We start from the raw sequence: 22,443 nt of genomic DNA, 5'->3' as shown, positions 1-22,443 counted from the left end.
GCGGGTTGCCTCACAAATTTACCGCGGTTTCAAGGAGCACGACCTGATCACGTGCGAGTCTAAAGTTCAAGTTGTTGTTTACGTAGGGATTTAGTGAGTTTTGTTCGCCCTAGGGTGTTAGTGAGTTTTAACCCACGACACGTGACACGTTCTCCTCCAATCGGAAAACGTATTTGAGTTAGGAGGTATAACAATGCTATTTTTCGGCCCATCGATATTACGTTAGGAGTCCTGACTGAACTTTAAGTATAGGAATGCCCGGCCCTGCGTATGTACCGCATTACGAGCCTTGCACCTAGAATCAATAGAAGAACAGACTACTCAGGCATTTGCTTTATAGAACATTCGGAACATTTATAAGTCGTCGACAAGTCCCAGATTGGTCATTCTGATTTTTTCATTTCAGACAGCGCCAAAACTTTCAAAGCCGTGTCTCAACCCCGGGGGTGGGGGGACTCCCATATAAAAGGACGGGGTGCTCGTCGTACCTTTCAATAAATAATAATAATAATAATAACAATAATATTAATATTAATATCAATATTGATAATAAACATCGTGGGGGTCATCAAAGCAATAATGATAATAATAATAATAATAATAATAATAATTTTTTAATAATAATAAACGAACTTTATTGAGTACTTTTTCGCACAAACTTGAATCTTACATTTATCTGGCAAAAGTTCAGTTCCTAAGGTTTTTCCCTAAAGTAATTTCTGTAAAAATTTCAATTATACTCTGTAACCATTTACAAACATTAACTGGCTATGTACACAAGTAAAAGTAAAATAATGTAAAATGATAGTTATGTGTATACTCTAGGCAATTACTACCCTTCATGTCCCTCTTTTTAACAGAGGAAAGAATGAGAGGCAGAGGTCGGCTTTTTTTGATGTCAGAGTATGCCATCCGAATGCAGACTCCTATAGAGATTTGGATCCAGACCAGATATTCAGGCAGCACGAAACAGAGAAGAAGCGCCAGTATGCCAGCCGTGTGTTAGAAGTAGAGCAAGCTACATTCACGCCATTAGTTTTTAGCACGACGGGTGGAATGGCAGTGGAATGTAATCGATACCATAGTAGACTTGCTGAGTTAGTTGCTACAAAGAAGGGCGAAAGTTATGCGACTACCATGTCATGGATCAGGGCAAGAGTATCTTTTGCGCTGCTGAGATCAGCATTACTTTGTTTAAGAGGCTCGCGAGCTCCTAGGAGAGTCCACTTAGAACTGTCGGACATTGATTTAGATATCGAACAAGGACATGCAAATATTCGTTAAGGCAATTGAGAATGCTATTTCTGGGGAACTCTAGCCGAAGCCACGAACACTGAGCCAAGAAGTGGACCTGCATATAGCTATATTTTTAAAGTAGAGTTTTTGCCATTTAAATGTGTAGAGTATTTTTTACTATTCTTATTTAAATTTTTTCGACAAATGACAATAGACAAATTTATAAGGGTTGTAAAGAATGAGTGTAATTTGTAATTCGTTTGTAAGTTAGTATTTCCCTGACATATATATTGTCCTAAGAATTTTTACAGTTGTAATTTTTTATAAGCCACAAATAAACATTATCATTATTATAACAATAATAATAATAATAATGATAACAATAATAATAATGACAATAATAATAATAATAATTTATATCGCGCAGATTACATGAATATATGATCACTTGCGCGTAAGAGGTGACAAGAGCGGTTTTGGTACGTCTTAGGGAGTTCAGCCTCAAAAGGTCCACAGCGGGAGCTTTTGAGGAAAAATATGACAGGAGATAATGTTTTGCTTTAGAATTGGTGCCTCTTAGGGGTGAAGACAAATTCAAGCCACACCCACAAAACAGGATCTTGGTATTTCTGAGGGGTTGTTTTCAAAATTTCTGACGAGTACCACCGTCTTTTCCAAATGGGAGTTTCCCCCCGCGAGGGGGTGGGGCTTAAGAGCTTGAAAGAACGCAAACTCAAGTTCTTGAAAAGAAATGTTTCTTAACAGTTCCTTTCCAGCCATGACATCACCTGGAAATTTATAACGGAAAGAGCTTCGTGGTCGAGAGAATTCTAGGAAAGGGATAAAGGGCTGGTGAAAAGATGCTTTAAGAAGACAGTAGCTAAAACCTGTCTGAACGTGGTTGAACTAAACACGATACTCACTGAAATTGAGACAACGTTAAACAGCCGTCACTTAAGATATCCTTACATAGATCTCAACAAAGCCACTCCGACGACCCGATCACACAAAAATTGTAGAAAATGAAGTAGATCCAGACTATGTCCTTCTCAAGTTTCAGTTAAAGAACTAACGAAAAGAACAAAGTATTACAAGAAAGTAATTCAAGCCATCGAGACACGATGAATACCTAACGAGTCTGCGCGAACATCACTGTTACCGAGAGAAAACATCAAACAAGAAAACAGGAGACATTGCTGTAGGAGACGTTATTCGCATAAATGATAATACACCACGCAACCAGCTGCAAGTAGGTGTCGTTAGTAATTTCCACACAGGGAAGACGGATTAGTGAGATATGTATTTTTAAGAGTACGTTATGGAAAAGAGCATCCAATACCTTTAGAGACACTATAAAGTATATCCATTGGTGTTGTCAAACGAAAGCAATATGCGCAGAAATAGGAACACAGACAGAGAAACTGTAAATGGTAAGCAACATCGTCCTGTACGGGACTTGCTGCTCAGAAAACAATGCAGAGAATCAAGGAACGATCAGAATGACCATTAACATAAAGTGAACAATATTAGATTTGCCGTGGGACTATATAATACTATCCTTATACCTTTGTGCTTTACTGCAGTCATTTCTCTCTTTTTACATAGAACCATGTTGTATCATATATAATCTTGTCGGCCTGGAAGAGTGTCATACATCATGTAATTAAGTACACCACAACACGAGAGACATGTAATTCTGAACTTCTACAACTGAATGGGAATCAGGTGGTCACTTCAATCAGGTGTTCACTTCATTACAATAGCTGTGACACGTACCATGTAAATAAGGTATTACCAAGAGAGGCTACAAATATCAGACTTCAATGGAATTTGAATCCAAGACTTGGTGATATCAGTTCAAACACTCCGGTACTGGAAGATGTCACGACCACGACTCTGACCCTCTATGCGAACATGTTGTTTGAACTGCAGGCTTACGTTGATCTCAAAATGAAAGACAATTCGCATTATAATGGACTTACTAACTCAGTGTGATTATAAGTGGTAAATTGGTACTTGTTAACGAAAGAAAGAATTCCTCTTCAAGTGCAAGCCCAGCAGATAGCTGTGTTTCGTTGAGTAAGGGCAACTTGTTCTTCTTTGTCATTATCCTCACCACTACCACCACACACAAACTGCCCAACCAAGATAAGGCACGTGATCCCAAAGGGCATCATTGCTGTAAAATTTATCGCATGGGCAACTAATTCCATTGCTGCCTACGTGTTTAGCAATATCCTTTAACTGATCTTAAAGATTTAAATGTTAAGAATTTTCTCTTCTAGATAACTCAATTTAGTTATGTATTTTGTTGTAAATCATATGCTTTTCCTGAATTTCAGATCTTACTGTTATGCTGTGCAAACTGCCCTTTATCTCTGACACTAAAGTAATGAATAACCGCTTGAGCTCTGCCAAGCTTTTCTCTCAGTCAAGTCCGTTCCGCAAGGCCCAAGTTGATAGTACTAATCCGTCCCGCCGACGAACCGAGCTACAAAAATGTTTGGTTACAGAAGCGAATGGGAGCCAGAGTGTAGTGGATTACCTTGAAAAGAAAACCAGTCTGTTGCTTACAAATATATAGTCATTTCAAGAAAAATCAGCATAGCATTCAACGTGGAAAGCTCCGTTATAAGTAGAACATCATAAACTTTCAATGTAAGAACTGAAAAATTGCAATCTTTTGTATTGTAGGATTGTCGCGTTACATCCGGTTTTCAGTTTTTCGTTACCTGTATCACGTGGGAATAGCACGTCACATTTTTTGTTGTTTTTTTTGTTTTGTTTTTGTTTTTGCGAACAGCCATGTTTCGTCAGTCTGGACTGCGGTATCCAGACAGTTTTTCAACGTGCTTTGTACATTAAAGAAACAAAAGAAGAAATTATTAAAGACAGGCTCATGATAGTTACAAGTATGACACGAAAATATCTGGAATTTACCAAACGATACATTACTTCCAACTATCGCATATTATTACAAGATAGCTGCTTTTAAGTGGCAGTCTCTCTAAAAGCGGTCCACTGCATATGGGGTCTGCAAAACGTTTTCCCTCAAACTTTTTTTAGTGAACTATCTTGGGTCATAAGTAAATGCAAAGACTTCAGTTTTTGCAAATACGTCAAAATAATTTTTTTAGAGTTCAAAACAATCATAGCCGGAAAAGGCCTAAATTTGAGCGTTCCAAGGACGGAAAACTGCCTTAATTGACGAGCTCGCTGCTCAAAGACCACCAAACATAACAAAAAATTGTTACAATCCCTACATTAAGTGATCCTTCAAGGGTAAGAAATGCACGTTACTTTTGATATATTTTGTTTTGGGGGATCCTGAAAATTTATCTACTACCACCCGTATTTATCACTTTCTGAAAACCTGCGAAAGTAGCTTGTCTTCGCTGGCGTTTATTTCCCAAGTCCAGACCCGGCCGCTCAAAACTCCGACTGAATTCTGCTAAATAAGGGTTAGGAAGCATAGAAATATAAAAATACCTTGCGCTTTTTATCTTCCTTTCCCACAGCGACTTCGAACTTTCTGTGCTTAGTGCGAATCTCACAGTTCATTATGCAAACTAGACGGTCTAAGAGCGTTTACTCGGACTTCGCACCACAGTATCAAATTATACTTTACGAAAATGCGTATTGGACACAATGAAAGCAAATTAAAGAATCAGGATATCTTAGCACAAGAGTTCCGCTTAGATATTTACTATGCAAGTTACTTCGTTGAGTATTCTCCTCATCCTATCGCAAGTTGTGAGTTTAAACCATTTTGGTTCAAGAATGAAGCACAGCTGTCTACGCATTGATGGAGAAGTTGTTTGCAAAGAATTTTCGAGATCTTTTTACAACTTATGGCGATTACTTTGTACATGCTAGCAGAAATTGTACGAAGTTTGTTTCTTGGTCGTGGCGATCCGAGTAAATTGTGTAGCTGAACATCTTTGCCGTGTTGGCATCTTAAACCCTTTTCAAGAGTCATATCTCCTTTGGAGAGCGAATAATCCCTTTCGAGAGAGTCAAAACGAATCATGATAAACTCCTTCGCGAAAACAACAGTCCTGTGACTAGGCTCAAATTGCATTGCACATAATTTGCATAAACTTTCAAGTTGAGTATTTTGCGGATAACTTCCAAGAATTTGCGACCCTTAACGCAGTTCATGAAGAAATATTCAAGCTACATATTTTTTTGCTATTTATTTTGGTTTCATGCCCGTCTAGTTCATGTCGCGCAAGATGATTTTCTTTTGCAGTCAGACAAAGTTTTCTAAAAGAATTGGCGATTGCTAAGACTGCTAAATATATTTGAACTACTAGTGAAATAACTGGCTAAACTATCGTCAATGAAGATTTTCCTTAGGACTAGGCAAGAACATTGGTTCGTCAATAATCCCGCACAATTCCCCGCACAATCGAATGTTTAATTCTCCCGCACAATGTGCCTCCAAATTCACACGTTATTTTTTTTTTCCTGCACCCTACTAGAAAACCAACTAACTTGGAGGTAAGATATCTAATTCAAGTTACCGAAAGTCTTATCTTTACAACTTTGGAGATCGACATATTTTGCGCGGTGCAAGAAACAAGTCGCATGTTTTTAATGAGCTGCGAGTCCAAAAACGTTTTCGCATTTAGCTCGTTTTATTGCAATACGATTTGTTTTACTGCAATGTTCTAAATAATAACAGCAGTAGCCACATACCGTCATTGACTGCCTATTTTTTGGCAGTGTTTTCGTAGATTGAACTCATACCGCGTTTCTCGTCCCCAGTTTCCATGGTGTACGCATGGAACGCCTGGGACCATGACCCCCCCTTTTGGCGACCAAAACGCTAGCATTTTAAGACTCGCGCTTTCCTACGGAAGCCCGAGTAATTAGTTGTCACGCAAGTTCACATTCAAAACGTTTTAACATTACATGCGTTACATTTCACCTTAAGTCTAAAATAAAAACGATCACACAAAAATAAAGATTACTAACGGCTTAAGTAGCTGAAAGTGGTGACTTATTTGTTCCCTTGTACCGTGCCGTGAGGAAATCGCTGGGAAATGATGTGGCGGCTCCAAAGTATTATGCAAATTTGGTTGCCTGTAAAACTTGGTCTATATAATCGGGAAACTTTTTCATGTTTTTGAATCTAGCTTTTCATCTCTTGACGATTTAAAAAAGAAATATGTTTAATTCAAAATTTGCATACACTTAGGGTTCTAATACTTAAACATGTAAAATTCAGCTTTTAATACGTGTGAGAGGCTTCTACAATGATCACTGAAATCGACAATTTGTGACCGATGCATTCAATTCAATTAGCTTCTATTCTGTTTATTATCTTCTGTTCGGCAACTGAAAGTTGAAAGGCGACATGGTTTAGCTTTGTAGGTTTTCGTGGATTAATATATCCGTATCATTTATGAGCGAAGTTAAATATTTAGTAACTTGAAATAGTTTGCGCGGCAAGAATTAATATCAAAAAATCAATTTTGGCTTTTTTTATTACTCGTTGAAGCGACCGCCCAACAACAGGAATAGGCAATTTTATAACTAATTTTGGTGGCCTCGTTTAGTATCAATTTTGTAATTTAATTTTAGGGGCATTTTGGCAAGAAATTTCAGTGCTAGTTGTTTAGTGTTAGTTTTGGCTAAGCCTAGCTTGCATGATTAAATTTTACCACTGTGTCTGACAAATCAGATTAAACGGATACCTATGTCAAAACAAAATGACGTGCTTTTTATCGCGCACGTGTAGAGACCTTTGTGGGGTTCAATAGGAACATCGGGTATCATTAGCTTACTTCAATGCAATGACTCCATAGAAAGTCACCTTGCTTCCATCCATTTGTCACGAGAGACTGTAACAGAGGGACAGCTTGTCTTGGCGAGGGGTGGCCTTTTTGATTTAGACGAGTCGCTTGTCGCGCAAATGTCCGTATGCGCCAAGCACAGGCACACGTATGGGAAGTTCTGGCGACCCAGAACAGCCTGTCAGTATCCCGCACATCAAGGGCGTCCTGGTAGGAGCCAGAAAGGGGCATAGAGTCGATATTCAGCCAATCTTGAAATGGCTAAGGCCATCAAATGTATGGTGTTCTTGTTCACGTCGGTTCAGGTGCGTACAACAAATTGTAACTTTTTTACACACCTTTCGTTACATAACACAGGCGTTAAAACATTTCATCGTTTTACTTTGCAAAATAGTTTACCTCAGTTTTAGATTCTTATATGGGATAGTTTTTCTTCCAGACATTGACTTTGCAAAGTGAAAGTTCCAGCGGAGCAACAACGGCGGAGACAGAATCCCTGAAAAGTACCTCACGATTGCAAATGCGATGGGCACTTCAAACGAAACACGCAAGTGTGAGATTTTCTCAAAAGGTTAGGCAGTATCTGATACAGAACTTTAACATCGGGCAAGAAACTGGTAAGAAAGAAGATCCAGCCCAGGCTGCGAAGGATATGCAGACTGCTTCCACAATAGACGGACAGAGAATGTTTGATAGAACGGAGTGGCTCTCGAAGTGTTAAATTCAAGGTTTCTTTTCGAGATTGTCTGCAAGCATAAAACAGGGAAGTCAGAAGCGAATAGAGTTAATGAGTGGAGGTGATCTAGACACAGACACAGAGGAGGACGACGATTTAGCAGAGGAGTACGCTTGCAAGTTGGTGTAGACGGGGAGCATTTGAGAGAAACAAGGGAAGCTGTCCTGGGGAAAGAAAGCTTGATCCACCCAGTCTTGTACGATATTTACGATCTGTGTACGTTTGCAAGAGAGGCGAAGCTACCAACTTTCAAGGTCAAGATGCTTAGAGAGATCTGTACACATTTCGACCTCTCATTTCAATCTAAAGATACCTAAGCAGTTGTAACACCCCACAGTTATGACAGTCAAAGACGCTGTTATTGAAAAATAGTATGCAGCTGATCTGGGGACGAGACTAGGTATTAGTGGTACCTGTAAGCTTTTAGACCATATTCCCTGCGAGCAACGGCCCAGGGGCTTGTTTCTCGAAAGCACCGGAAACTTTTGGGGCCCGGAAAGCCATTTTTAGTTAATCAGTATTTAAAGAAAGAGAGGTGTATACGCCTGAAACTTCTTGTATGAAGCGAACTTCTGTTCATTTTAAGAATATGTGAAAAAAACACAGCTCTGTAATCATAAGGTTTGAGACAGGCCGATTTTGCCCCGGGGGCATCGGCCTGTCGGATCCAGATTTAAGGAGCATGCGCAGCGATTTTGGTTTCCTTGCCTATGTATAAAATTGAAACGACAGAAAATTGTCCTGGTCTTGCGCATGCTCCAAACTTGTGAATTCATATAAAATATGTTATATGTTATGTTATATGCATATCATCAAACCGACATTTAACGTCATTTCTCAAGAAAGCGATTGAAACGGATTTTACGACAGCTAAGACCCGTTAGGGTCATTTGGTGTTTTATCCGGCTGTAATGTATTGAAAGCAGTTTCAGAGGTAATAGGGGCACTGCTCCATAGAGAAAAGGTCAAATTAGCTGCCCCTGAGAGGGATCTGGGTTCACATAGCTGTTAGATCAGGACACCCTCACCACAACACAACCCATCCTCATCCTTGTGTTGACTTTTTGATCGTCCTGATTCTCGCTCTTCTGGAGTATAGTAAAACATATGAGAGTCATCTGAGTGATTTGGTCACGAAAACGTTATAAAATAAAGAAGTACTTAGTTAGGAGAACAATAATTGTCCACCAAGTCGAACTCATTTTGAAGTGTTTTCCAAATGCATCGCAATTCCATTATAATTAAAGAGCAAGCAAGGTTCCAGTGGAAGATAATGAGTATTGCTATAGCGAATACACACTGTACGAACCTGTACACATTGGTTGACTTTGCAGTGTTTGGAGCAGATAAGGAGGTAAAATCTTTGTGGCTTGTGCAACGCAGCAGAGATTAACATCGGCCAAATAGTTCGTTTCATTTTAGAAACTTAGTAGAAAAAGGAAAGAAATAGTCAAAATACTAGAAAAGTTTTGCAAACTGACCGGTCTATAAACAGGACTAGTAGAAGTAATGGACCGTGACTAAATTTGCAAATATTCCGACCACGTTTTCCTAACTTTTCCACAAAGCGTCTGGAGATCACTGGTAATAACTCAGCAATACTACCTATTTAAACCGTTTCTGAGTTTTAGTTTTTGTCGGATCCCTGTATCTCAAACGTGGCATGATTAATCAAAACAATGTGAGAGCGTTTTGAATGAAAACAATCTGAATTAGCCTGACAACCTAATTTGTATAATGAAGTGTGAGAATCGCACAAAGCACAGAAAGTTCGAAGTCGCTGTGGGAAAGGAAGATAAAAAGCGCAAGGTATTTTTACATTTCTATGCTTCCTTACCCTTTTTTAGCAGAATTCAGTTGGAGTTTCGAGCGGCCGGGTCTGGACTTGGGAAATAAACGCCAGCGAAGACAAGCCACTTTCGCAGGTTTTCAGAAAGTGATATAACGGGTGGTAATAGATAAATTTTCAGGATCCCCCATAACAACATATATCAAAAGTAACGTGCATTTCTTACCCTTGAAGGATCACTTAATGTAGGAATAATAACAATTTTTTGTTACGTTTGGTGGTCTTTGAGCAGCGAGCTCGTCAATTTAGGCAATTTTCCGTCCTTGGAACGCTCAAATTTAGGCGTTTTCCGGCTATGGTTGTTTTGAGCTCTAAAAAAATTATTTTGACGTAGTTGCAAAAACTAAAGTCTTTGCATTTATTTATGACCCAAGATAGTTCACCGAGAAAAGTCTGAGGGAAAACTTTTTTTCCGACCAGAAATGCAGTGGACCGCTTTTAGAGAGAAGGTGATTCCTCACATTTGCATTGCGCATCCTTTCTGCGCATAATCTATGGTGTCATTCGCGTGCGCTCATGGACGCGCACATTAAAAACACAGCGGATTTGCCTTGATATTGAATTCTGTCAGTTGAAAAATGGCTATAGGTCACTAATGAGCTCGGGCACCCCAAATTTTTTCCAGTCATTATAATCAAGTAATCATTAGCTTCTCGTGAAAAAAGAATGATCTGATTTCTATGGTTGAAAATTGAATAAATAAGGAAAATAGCAGCTGCACTGTAGTCTTTTCTGTTTTGCAGTTCGCTAGCCGTGGCACGCAATTTGGTTCCAATATTTTAACAAGGATTCAGCTGTCTCTCAAAATCAAACTTAAAAAGTTTATTTGTGTCCGACACAAGTATTGACTGTAGTTTGAGGCGTGCTTTCATGAGTCTGGACTCACAAAGAGTTAACAATAACTTGAAAAGCCTTCTTGTAATAAGCATTAAATATTGCTGAAATGGGACATTTTTAATGTCTCACTGGTTCTTAACGAGCATGGGCACCTCCCTTTTTTATTTTATAATTAAAGTTCTCATATGATAAATATTCAGTGGACAAAGTTTGAACAAAAATCTATCGGCAGTTTTTTTTTCAGGGGAATTACCTTAATGAGCATCATCAGTTTAAGGATCGATAAGGAGGTCGTCAGTTTCCGAGGGGTCTTCTTTTTTTGGGACTTACAACAGATAAGACCCTACGCAAGGTCAATTTCTATTTTGTCCAAGTAAGCCATCATACACGTTATTGTGATTGGTCAGCACACATTTCACCTGTCAGATTCAAATCAAAGTGTTCGCGGTTTTCTGAGTTTCACAGTTATAAGCGATTTGCATGTGCAAAAGCGATTACTCGTACGGTATGCAAATAATCTATCTACAAATGACACTGCAGTAACTCTTACTGTATTGATCTTACCGGTTGCAATACAAGCCCGTGTCCACTGAGGACGCAAGGAGTGTACAGTGAAAAATTCTAAGTGGTTCATTAAACAGCAGAGGCATCTTCGAAGATTCATGTTTATTTTTTTTGGTGCGTTTTTTAAACCAAAGAAATTAGACGACAGATGTTAATTTTCTATTTCGTGCAGTATGTTTACGGTTTTTATTGTTGCTTTTTATGCCTGAGGCGCTTGTCTTTCCTTCGCCTAGGATGATTTAAAAGATATATGCATCCATAGACTTTTCATGGAATCCACGTCATTTCTAACTTTTTTGCGCTATCATTTGTAGGAATCATTTCCGGTTCTCGGATCATTTGCGGTCCAATTTGGGTATGATGTACGGTCCCGGGATCATTTGCGGGTCGGGATCATTTGGGGGCCTATAATATCGGACAACAGCGACAAAAAATATTTCACTCTGAAAATAGTCATTTTTTTGTGAAATTACAACTGAAAAGGCTTAAAAGCAAGCTAATAAAGTTTCACACTATATCTTGAGCGTTACATGACCGCGTGATCGGCCGCAGCGGACGAAGACGTCAAAAAAAAATTCCCATTACAAGGAAGAAAAAATATTTGTTACTTACCCACAACAAGCAACTGAACAGTATCATAAACAGCTTGTGCACCAAGACTTTCCGGTGTAAGTCTGCAAACATAGAATCTTTCATCTGCTTTCTGGATTGAGCTCAGTGTGAAAATGGCCTGTCCAGGACTACTTCCATCCCAGTCTCCACTCACATGTCCACTGTATGGAGAATTCTGTATAGTGGTGATTATTTGGAGTTTGTCTATGGAAACCAGAACATCTTTAATGTTAACAGAACCATCGCTTTTTGTTCCCCACTCAACTCTGTCTACGTTTCCTCCATGAAAGGTCCAAGTGAAGTTAACAGATGATCCAAGAACTCCAGTCACCTTGTTTCCATTAAAGGGAGAGGTAAACTGCAGTCCACAGACTGCAGAAGGCAAAATTGTCAGTATCTCTCACAAAGTATTAAAAACCCTTAGAAATAAAATTGAAACTATATAAGTCCATTTATGACCGAACACATTGATTTTGTAAAGGTCTTGTAACGTCTTTTTAATTTATGTATCTATCCATAATCCTTGAGAAACGATTGTTACTTTGAAACTCAAATAACATGAATGGTAAAAAGATGGAATCTGCATTTGAGCCTAGTGACCCGACAGGAGGACGATCATCTCTGGTTTCCATAGTAAGAAGGGATTAAAAGTATTTCTACCCCTTCCTCCATCGCAGCGTTACCCACAGCTTTTCACTGTCATTTATACTCCTTTGTGGAGGGAGGCATATTTAAGTGTTTTGCTACAGAACTCAACGAAATTACACAGACCAGTGTCCCAGCCCGGAGTTCAGCGCACTATAGGCAGGCGCGCTATGTCATTTTTCGTTCTCCTCTCCGCATCACTCCAACTGTGATCTCAGCAGTGGACAACACCCAAACAAAGCGAACTGACGGCATACGGCTAAAAATGTTACATTTCATCTAATTCTTCCTTAAATTGAACAGGCACAAAAATGCAGCCGTTCCTCTCTTGCTAGGGGACACTCAGTTATATACACAGCGAGCTAGACACACGGCTGACTGCCACACGCACGAAACGCGGAAGAAAGAGGCATCAAGCAGACAGCTAGCCATAGCCTGAACTGCAAAATACCGCTTACGAATCCTAGCATTAAACCATTTATCATGATAAGTAAATGCTGGCGAGCAATCATAAAAGATGACTATGACGACACATAAAAAAGTGGATCCGTGAGGTTTAAGGTCCCTGCATGAAGCAAACATCTGAGGTGAAACTGAAATTGGTATGCAAAAGAACGTAATAAGGGCCAAGATTTCGAAATCCGTCAGGTACACTCTCACCAAATATTTAAGGAGTACCCAGCCCCGGGAAAACTGCTGATATCAAAGCTTGATATCAATTTCTTACAGTCAGTTGCGTTCCAATTTTGTTGCATTCTCCATAACAATCTCACGTAACTTCGGCTGATGACAGATAAAGATGATTTCGCGGGAGATAAAAAAGTTTTGCTTTATCCCCGGGTTTTATCTTTTTCATGAATTACATCAACATTTCACAGAATAACACGGGAGCTTTTGGTTAACCGTATTATGAATTCAAACAAACTTAACTAAGGCTCAGGTCAAACGTCGAACTTCACGTAAGACGAACTAAGCTGATCGACTAAACTGAGCGAATTAAGTTCATGATAAGTTTGACGTTTAGTCGATCTAAATTCGAATTCTGATCGACCCGAGCTTTATCCTTTTGGATCGACTCAAATTGCAATTTACAGAAGTTCGTCTCATGTGAAGTTCGACGTTTGACCTGGGCCTAGACTGTCTTTACTGTGAATATGGGCTTCAGACAACCATCTGAAAACATGTATTCCTTTATATAATTCTATGCTTATGTAATCAGAATTTAATCTCTAGTTTAACGAATGTAATTTGTCATGTTTGTCACTAACACCATTCTTTTTTTATTTCATGCGGCAAATGAAACAGATGTCGAATAAACACTGAATCACTGAAACGTACCTGCATGCGGAAGTATCGGAAACAGGATAAAATATAAGCGGTAGCTTGACGAAAGAACGTTAGCCGCGGTCATCAGCCTACAGAAAACTTTCAAGTCTCCAAACTGTTGTGTCGCAGTCACTCAAGAAAGGAAAAAAAACACTCGTTTATCACCGCTAAATGTCCAAGTCGCCATGTTTAATCAGCCTGATCACGTTACGCGAATTGAGTCACACAACACGCATGAGAGAGTGCCTGTAAGAGTATTGAAGGCTGTTTTCCCTCTGAACATCGTGTCATTATTTAAGGCCATTTTTCCATTTATGCCAAAAATGATGAGTAAACAATCGTAGAAAGCAGTTCTATATTCTTGGAGGTGGAGGTGTCTGTGTGTGCCATATTTGTTAACAGCCTCGAAAAGAATGATATGACCATTGCTCGATAGCACGAATCCATCGTTTTTGTGACGATCGTGCTAACGTTTTAAGTCCTCAGTCATTCGTAAATATGTAAAATCGTCCGCTAACAGTGTCTGTGGTGTAATACTCACCTCCGCAATAGAAATACGTCGTCAAATTAAGTACCAGGCAAACCATGCATTTTCCAAAGCTCGTCATGTCACTGCTACTTAAAATTAAGCTATGTGACTATGATATTCACAAGGCGAATTGCGAGATTTCTTTCGTCTGCTCTTCCCCACATATATTCCAGGTCATTTCACAAGGTTCATGTCCGATAGCGTGACAGACCTTCGCGTTGTAAACTTTAGATTTCAGGCTCCTCACCGTTGGTCTAACGCAAAGTGGATTCCTTTAGGTGCAAGAGCTTATCTAGTGTGCTTTCGTGTTTTCTTTCCGTCTCCTGTTTTTACAAATCAAAGTTAACTGGTTGATCTTCATCGGTTTTGTGATTTCCCTTTTAACTCTCAAGATAACCTGACCAGTCTAGACACAAAATCATTCTATTGCAAGCACATTTATCATATGAGATAATACTAATACAATTAACTTGTGCACCCCAGTGGGATTACTCGATAACTCGTGGAGTAAGTTCGATTTAGAGTCGAAGTTTGATATCACCGCTGCCGTCAACTCATTCTCGTCCCTCCTAGCGGGCAGTGCCTTGGCAGGAGGAGTGACAGGAACGGGCAGTGCCTTGGCTCTGGAGACACATGATTTGATTGGGTAGATACTGTGACAAAAATTTTCACTAATTCATTGCTGGTTTGATAAACAAAAATATCCGATGGTTGATCCCTAAAACCGGAACAGTTTACGGTCAAGTGATATTTTTTCAAAAGATTACCTCATAATTATCATAAAAACCGAGTTCTAAACCGGCCGTAAGGTTATATCAGGGATGCCCATTAGAAGGGAGAGGGAGTGAAGGGTTTTTAAAACGCAAACCCTTTTTTTGCGTCATGGTCATAGAAGTCGAATAGAAGGGGTACCCAACTGTTATTAACCGCGCGGCCATGGGCCGAGCGCGGTTCATGGTTTACCCGTGGCTTTTTTTTCGATTTGTAGGCGACCAGACCCAAGCTTTCACTCGGCCAAATTTTGAGTCACGCAACCTGTAATGTTTACTGCCAAAAGCTGTTGAAACATTAATAAATCTCATCTCCGATACTGACTTTCGCGGGAAAAAAATTAAAAACCCAGCGTTCGTCAAAAATTATATTTTTTCAGCAGAAATTTCGCTCGAAACATATACATATTTATATTCGTTTGAATCATCGATGAAATGACCTTTTCCGGATATTTTTTCCTTCGGAGTCAACAAAAACCTCCGATTACAAAATCACGCCGAACCCATACGTTGCAAAAAAATCTCTTCAAAACCCTGATTTCGAAAGACTGGCCTCGGCGGGATACAAAAAGGACCAAGAGAAAAAGCAGAACAAGACAGCAGAACAAGCCGATAATATTTCATCGCATGGCTTTCGGCACGAAAACGAAAATACAGCTTACTTCTGGATAAATTCAGCCTTAGAAGCCAGCAACTGGTCCCAAATTACTTTCTGTATCCTTACAAATGTCCTGATTTCCATCTCCGAGAGATTTTGCCCCAATTTTGAACAAATAAACATTTCGCCGGCGGCGACCGCCATTACGGTGGCTTGCATACTAAAATAGTTAACTTAACAAAATTCTCCCGAGGGGGGGATAGGACAAATTTGGTGAGAATCGAAAGTAACGCCAATTTTCTGTCACGTTTTCAATCTGTGGTCACTGGAGTGACCAAAATCGATACATCGGTCGGGATAGGGTTTCTTTTTATATGACTTGTGTGACTACTTTGCGAGCTCTTTACTCGTGGAAAACATCAATTAAATTTGATCATGACTTTTAAGAAAGAAAGCTGTTGTTAATGGTGTTATTATTTTGTGGTTCATATCGTTCATGCCCATACAGATCCCGAAGAAAGTTCTAGATTTAGACCATTACGTCATCGGAGATTTGTCGACGGCTACCACTGATGGTGCAATAATACAGTTTGTGTTGATCAAGTGATGTGATGTCTACAGTAAGAAAAGAATCATCAATGACTGCTTTGGAATGTGCACTGCGTTCCGACGGTAGTGCTAAGCAAACAGTTAAATTTTAAAAGCGCGGTTCTAAGATCTAACAGATCTTCTTGTTCGATTTGTGGGCGAGCAGACCCAAGCTTTCACTCGGCCAAATTTTGAGTCATGTAACCTGTGATGTTTACTCGCCAAAAGCTGTTGAAACATTAATAAATGTCATCTCCGATACTGACTTTCGCGGGAAAAAATTTAAAACCCAGCGCTCGTCAAAAATTATATTTTTTCAACAGAAATTTAGCTCGGTACATATACATATTTTATATTTGTTTGAATCGTCGATGAAATTACCTTTTCCGGATATTTTTTCCGTCGGGGTCAACCGAAACCTCCGATTACAAAATCACGCCGAACCCACACGTTGCAAAAAAATCTCTTCAAAACCCTGACTTCGAAGCGATATAACACTTCAGCGTTAATAGCTACCACACATCGGCAGACGGTAAATCTATTCCTTAACAATCCAGTTTTATCGTATTAAAATTTCAGCGAAATCGAACAAAACCAGAATTAATTAGAATTTTTTTGTGACCTCACTCCCCAGACTTGACCTAACAAAGGAAGCCACGGTCGCCCATAGCAACCGAAAAACACGAACATAACAAAGCCGACGTTTCGGCCAAAAAACTCCAGAATTATCGCCTGAGAGCTTAAACTTGAATGGAAACATCTTTTTCGAACTGTTTTCAACTGATTTAGACGAAAGACTGGCCTTAGCGGGATACAAAAAAGACCAAGAGAAAAACAGAACAAGAGAGCAGAACAAGCCGATAATATTTCATCGCATGGCTTTCGGCACGAAAACGAAAATACAGCTTACTTCTGGATAAATTCAGCCTTAGAAGCCAGTAACCGGTCCTAAATTATTTTCTGTATCCCTACAAATGTCCTGACTTCCATCTCCGAAAGATTTTGCCCCAATTTTGAGCAAATAAACATTTCGTCGACGGTGACCGCCATTACGGTGGCTTGCATACTAAATGTTAGCACTCGTCTCCATATCCCAGAATGACGTGACGTCATAAAGCCCCGTTCCGATGCGACTTCGGACTTCGGAAAAATTATGATATGTGGAAAATAAACATGGCGGACGATTGTGGGAAATCAGTGATAGCTTTGCAACTAGCAGCTATTATTGCGGCGGAAAAGTGACGGTAAGCGATGGATTTTCTACATTTCTCTTTTCTACGGAACTCAGTATCTCAAGATTTTGAGTTAAAGAAATACAGGCATACAAACGTCGTTTTGAAATATGGTACGCGGCCCCATACTTCAAAATGACAACCTTAGAAATAGCAATTTCAGGGGCTGCAAAAATATCATAAGGAACTGTAGCCAATAATTGTGATCAACTGGTGGCTTCTGGCATCCTCATAAACAGTGAAGGTGGATTTAGGGATTTGGAAATATGCAACAAGGAACTGTAGTCAATTTAATTAGCAAGTTAAGGTACCAGTCAAATTAAATGTACTGAACACAGCTATCCAAAATGTAGTTAATTGCCAATTTGCATTACAGTAGTTTAAAAGTCGATGAAAAGTTAATGTTTTAGAACAGAAATTAAAATGTCAAGTATTCTTCCAACTAACAATCAAGTAATAAAATATTAAACTACGAGGCACCATGGAAGATCTTGTTTCCAGTACACTGTTAACAATTTACACAAACGGTATGGGATCATACAAACAGATAGTATTAGATTTGATCAGAAGTCTCATCATATGGAATTAAACCTGCCAAATGCCTTCTCCTTCACTTTCTGGCAATTTTATGTGTGCTTAAACACCTAAATTCTGACATCCTTTAACAAATAAGTGAAGTGTACTAATTTTTACTCATTCCCAAAAAAGGTAATTTTGTGAGGGTAAAAGTGTCAATCACACATTTCCCTATCAGTATTTTTTTCAAACATGAATTCTTAATCTTGATATATGTTAACGTAGCAGGCTAACCATCCAAGAAAATTAATATTGACAGCTACAAATAGCTAGACTAAACTTATAGCCATAATAGACCTTTCCAGTAGGTCAACACTACATATTCATGGTGTTAATTAACAATTATCCACCATTTTCACCAATGCTGAGGTAAAAAAAAAGCATTATTGTTTTGATATATACCATGTACACAATGCAAGCTGAATAAGCAGCCATAAAATTTGTTCCTCAGTAATCAAAGTGAAAAGGGAAGCCATTTTAACCTTTTCTCCATTTGTTCAGAGGTGAATAGTACTTGCTATTCACCTCCCAAGCTAGCCAATCAGAATGCACAGAAAGCACTATGAACTTGTGGGTATATACTAATGATGGTTATTTGCGGTTGACTTATGGAAATGAGCTTTTCTTGCATTCTCGCCCCTACATGTGTCACATCTCCACCTCCTCGTGCTATTTATCACCCAGTTAGGAATGTCCACACAGGTTGGATGATACCAGCCATCACACTGAAAACACAGCACATACTCCTGGTTATCATTTGGCATTCTGCAAACACAGAAGATATCCACTGTTGCTTTGCTGTTGTGTACATGGTATGGTACTCGCCATGTTGGTTTTGGAAAGGGAACCATCTCCAGTGAGTCGAGGCAGTCGACATAATGTGCACGCATCTTTTCTTGGTCATATGATTGTGTCACTGGGTCTATGCCATGGCACAAATGTGTTGCAAATGCTCGTGCAAACAAGCCACAGTCACTTGAGTTGATTTGCTTTTGAATCTTCTCATTTGTAAACAGTATGGAACCCCCAGTATGCATGAGCAAGCGACAAGAATGGCGGATGTCAATTGGGCTAACTGTTTGAAACAAGCTGTCATATACCTTGATGGTTCCAGCCTACAAGAAATGGTACTGAGACATACCCAATGGTTGCCAGTGTTAATTATTTGCACAATACAAACTCACTTATCGCTGGGGTCACCAGTGTACCAACAATAGCTGGGTCATGCAGACCATCCACAAAAGGAAATTTTGTTTTTGGTAGTAACTGGCCTGCATGAATCTCAGAGTCACACAACCAGTTTGTTTTCTTCAAAATGTGGCCTCTGGCATCCTCATAAAGAGTGAAGGTGGATTTAGGGTAATTTGGGTCCTGGATGTGGACCCATGACTTTGTTTCAGGAGAGTTGTCATCTACAACAATAACTGCAGGAGTGTAGAATTGATTGATGGGTTGTTGGTTGTTGGTTGTTGGCTTGTTGTTTTGTTGGCTGCTTGCTAGTTTAGTTGGTTGTTGATTCTTGGCATAGTTGGTTGTTGGTTGTTGGGTTTGTTGGTTGTCAGTTCCTTGTTTTTTGTTGAATTGGTTGGGTCGTGCTTTTTGCTTTTGTTGTTTGGCGGTTGTTGTTTTGATTGCTGTTTGGTTGTTGGCTTGGTTGGTTGGTTTTTGGCTTGGTTGGTTGCTAGCCGCTAGCTTAGTTGATTCTTGGCTTGTTTGGTTTTTGTTTGTTGGCTTGGTTTGTTGTTGGTCACTTGTTGTTTGTTCATTCGATTGGAGGATTGTTGGTTCTTGGCTGGATTCACTGTTGGTGGCTGGTTTGGTTGGATGTTGGCTGTTTGCTTGGTTGTTTGGTGTTTGTTGGTTAGTTTTTGGCTTGGTTGGTTGATGGCTAGTTGGACTATTAGTTGTGGGCTCATATTTTGGTTTCTTGAAATGATTGGCTGTAGGTACATGTACTTCATCTTTTGTTTGTGATAATTGCCGTTTTTACCAGCGGGCTGTTGGGTTGTGAAGTGTGGCATTAGGGGTAGTTGCTGTGTTCTTTTTCTTGATTCTGTGGGATTTCTTAACTTCTTGTTTTTCTTTTTCTTCACGTAAATGTTTCCATCAACTGGTACATTTACAAAGTATTGATTTCGCATTATTGATGCACGCTGTCCTACCCTGCTGGCAAACGCATTTCTTTTACGTCGTACTGGGAGAGGTAGGTACTTTTTGGTGGGATGTTCTTTAGCTGTTTTCTCATTTTTTTGTTTATTTTTTACCACTGGCATAGTATTGTCATCTGTGACCTGGTAACACAAAAACTTATCATAAATAGAATGCAAGGACTTGCCCAGTTCTTTAAGGGCACTAATATTTTCAACGTTGTATGTCAAAGATATGATCTGCTTGAGAATCTCCCTGCATTTCATGGCCTCACTCTTTATTTCACTCTCTACTGTCATCTTTGGCTGTACTTGTGGTTGTGGCACAAAGCCAGGCAGTGGAGGCTCAGTTGGATCCTCAGCTATAGAGTCAAGATTGAGATTGCTTTTAAATACAACATCATCATCTAGACAGAGATGTGGATTTTCTCGGAAGCTGTTGGGTAGTGCCTCCCACTTCCAATCTGCATTATGCTGGAAAACAGCAAAGAAGTGCTTGCACAGTAGACCTGTTCGGCTGAAGTCTGGGCAGCTGCACTTGGGCATTTTGTCTTCTCCGCCAAAGGATAGGTCGTACCAGATGTCTCTGGACTCAGCAGATGAGACGTGGAACTCTCCTTTGCTTTTACCCTCCCTAATTTCATCAGGGCTGATTTCCTCAGCGGCAGATATTCTCTTCATACAGTGGGACAGAAATTGCCTGGGCTTATCCTGCAGGTACTTTGGGATGCTTTGATTGTACCGCTTATATCTTCCGCTGCACCTCATATTGAGTTCCACATACCTAATTTTTTTTAAAAAAGAGGAGCACATAAACTGAATGTTGGGCATTTATTTCTGTTTGTTTCGTTTTCAGGGTATGTATTGGATACACTTTTTCAGAGGGGCACATTGATAAACTTTTTGCAGTAAATTACAGGTAAGGTGAACTGTACTAATTTAAAAGATGTGTACCAAAATTAATAGACCGTTCTCTTAAATGTCTGGATCTTTTTAATTTCACAATAATTCATTATTTACTTAAGCAGCCTCTTAAATTTAACAAACGAAGTGAAATGACGTAAATGATATTTGTACATCCTCCCTTGAGTTAACTTTTCACATTATTCCAATATCATTTCAAAAATGTTTCATAATAGGGGAGTTGAACACATTCTTCATGAATCTGATACTAACATGAAATTATGTACCAGCAGTAGGTAAGGTGATACTTTAAGAAAGCATGCAATGCTTTTAAAAAAGTTAATTCATACTAACAAGGCATTTAGTTCAATTTTAAGAGGCAAGTTACAGTTACAGCAGCATAGTAATTATATCCTGTCTGACAATAATTACATTTGAAGTGGTCTCATCAATGATGTAATTGATCACAATGGCTGTTTTAGGGAAACATGTTTTACCAACAGAAAAGCATTGAATGTGCAGTTTCTTAAGAGTAAATTGTTATTTATTATGAAGTTGCAATAATTATTATGAAAAGTATGATGCCCACCTTTGGTATTTGTCAGGTAAGAATTCTGCAACAAGTATGGTTATCATACCACTGAGGGTACACTTGTTTCGGTCTTTCAGGTACTGGTACTTGAATGATTCATTTTGGCGTTCTATGCCATTATTGGTGCTTACAGCCACCAGGAATCGCTCTTGACGGTAAGCCCATACCCATCGCTGAAAGTCATAGTAGATATGGAGATTTTTTACATGAGAGTCAGAATGTATAATAACACTAAGGTGGCTATGTGTATACATTATGCATTATGGGGGATGTGAGTAGGACTTAAGCAAGGATTGATACTAAAGAGTTGTTGTACCCTTAACTTTGTATGCCCAGGTCAGTAGACTTTTGTAACAGATAACATGTGATATATTAGAATATAAATATTTCTTTTTTTTTTTCATAAATGCCCATTGGGGACAAATCAAGTATGTCTGTTTGTATGCATAAAGTAACTAAGAACCGCAATTGTGTAGTTTGAGAAGATGCCCCACAATATAAAAGAGAGAGAGAGAAAATAATTGTTTCGTTTAAGATTGTTTTTGAACCCTTTTTGCATCACCAAAATTAAGAAATAGTGTTGATTATGTTATCAATTTTCTTTTGTTGTTGTACTTTTTTTTCTGTAGTTTAACTGTACCTTGGCTTCTGGCAACCATGTTTTCTCAAACCAGTTGCGTAAGTGAGGATTTGACATCCACAACTCACTAGCCTTCAAGGACTTGAGATTCGTATTAAAGACATCTTCTGTTGCAGACCTTGCCACATCGCGAAGCAAGGAAAGGACTTCCTCCCTTTGATGGTGTAAGCCATTGTCTGCTTTACGGAGCCATCTTTCCCAGCATTGCTCACGGTGGAAATCGCAGATATAAGTTGTATCTAGAGATAAATATTTGGGCATC

At 39.2% G+C, this 22,443-nt stretch overlaps 3 protein-coding genes across 4 annotated transcripts in view; 1 reads left to right on the top strand and 2 right to left on the bottom strand.

The window, feature by feature from the left end:
* Positions 1-13,691, bottom strand: part of LOC145492270 (fibroblast growth factor receptor 1-A-like) — a 70,911-nt gene extending 57,220 nt beyond the window's left edge. The window contains exons 1-2 of the mRNA XM_081471668.1: positions 13,619-13,691; positions 11,636-12,007 (exon numbers count right to left, since the gene is read on the bottom strand). Of these exons, the coding sequence (XP_081327794.1) occupies positions 11,636-12,007; positions 13,619-13,691 (445 nt within the window). The remainder of the gene's footprint in view (positions 1-11,635; positions 12,008-13,618) is intronic.
* Positions 1-22,443, top strand: part of LOC145492428 (uncharacterized) — a 456,732-nt gene that overhangs the window by 410,901 nt on the left and 23,388 nt on the right. The gene's annotated exons all lie outside the window — the stretch shown is intronic.
* On the bottom strand, positions 21,255-22,442 carry LOC145493638 (uncharacterized). Its single transcript, XM_081473120.1, has 2 exons — positions 22,182-22,442; positions 21,255-21,714 (listed from the first exon to the last, which is right to left on the bottom strand). Exons 1-2 carry the CDS (start codon positions 22,440-22,442, stop codon positions 21,517-21,519), a joined length of 459 nt encoding a protein of 152 aa, XP_081329246.1. The 3' UTR covers positions 21,255-21,516.

Source organism: Orbicella franksi, chromosome 7 (assembly GCF_964199315.1).
Source record: "Orbicella franksi chromosome 7, jaOrbFran1.1, whole genome shotgun sequence".
NCBI classification, from domain to species: Eukaryota; Metazoa; Cnidaria; class Anthozoa; order Scleractinia; family Merulinidae; genus Orbicella; species Orbicella franksi.
This window is presented reverse-complemented; position numbering and strand designations above follow the sequence as displayed.

What these genes read in the sequence shown, in the direction of transcription:
- LOC145493638 (XM_081473120.1), bottom strand. Translation starts at nt 22,442, where the DNA reads ATGCCCAAATATTTATCTCTAGATACAACTTATATCTGCGATTTCCAC. An exon ending in CATGGTTGCCAGAAGCCAAG is followed by an intron (nt 21,715 to 22,181) that starts GTACAGTTAAAC and finishes TATGACTTTCAG; the next exon opens with CGATGGGTATGGGCTTACCG.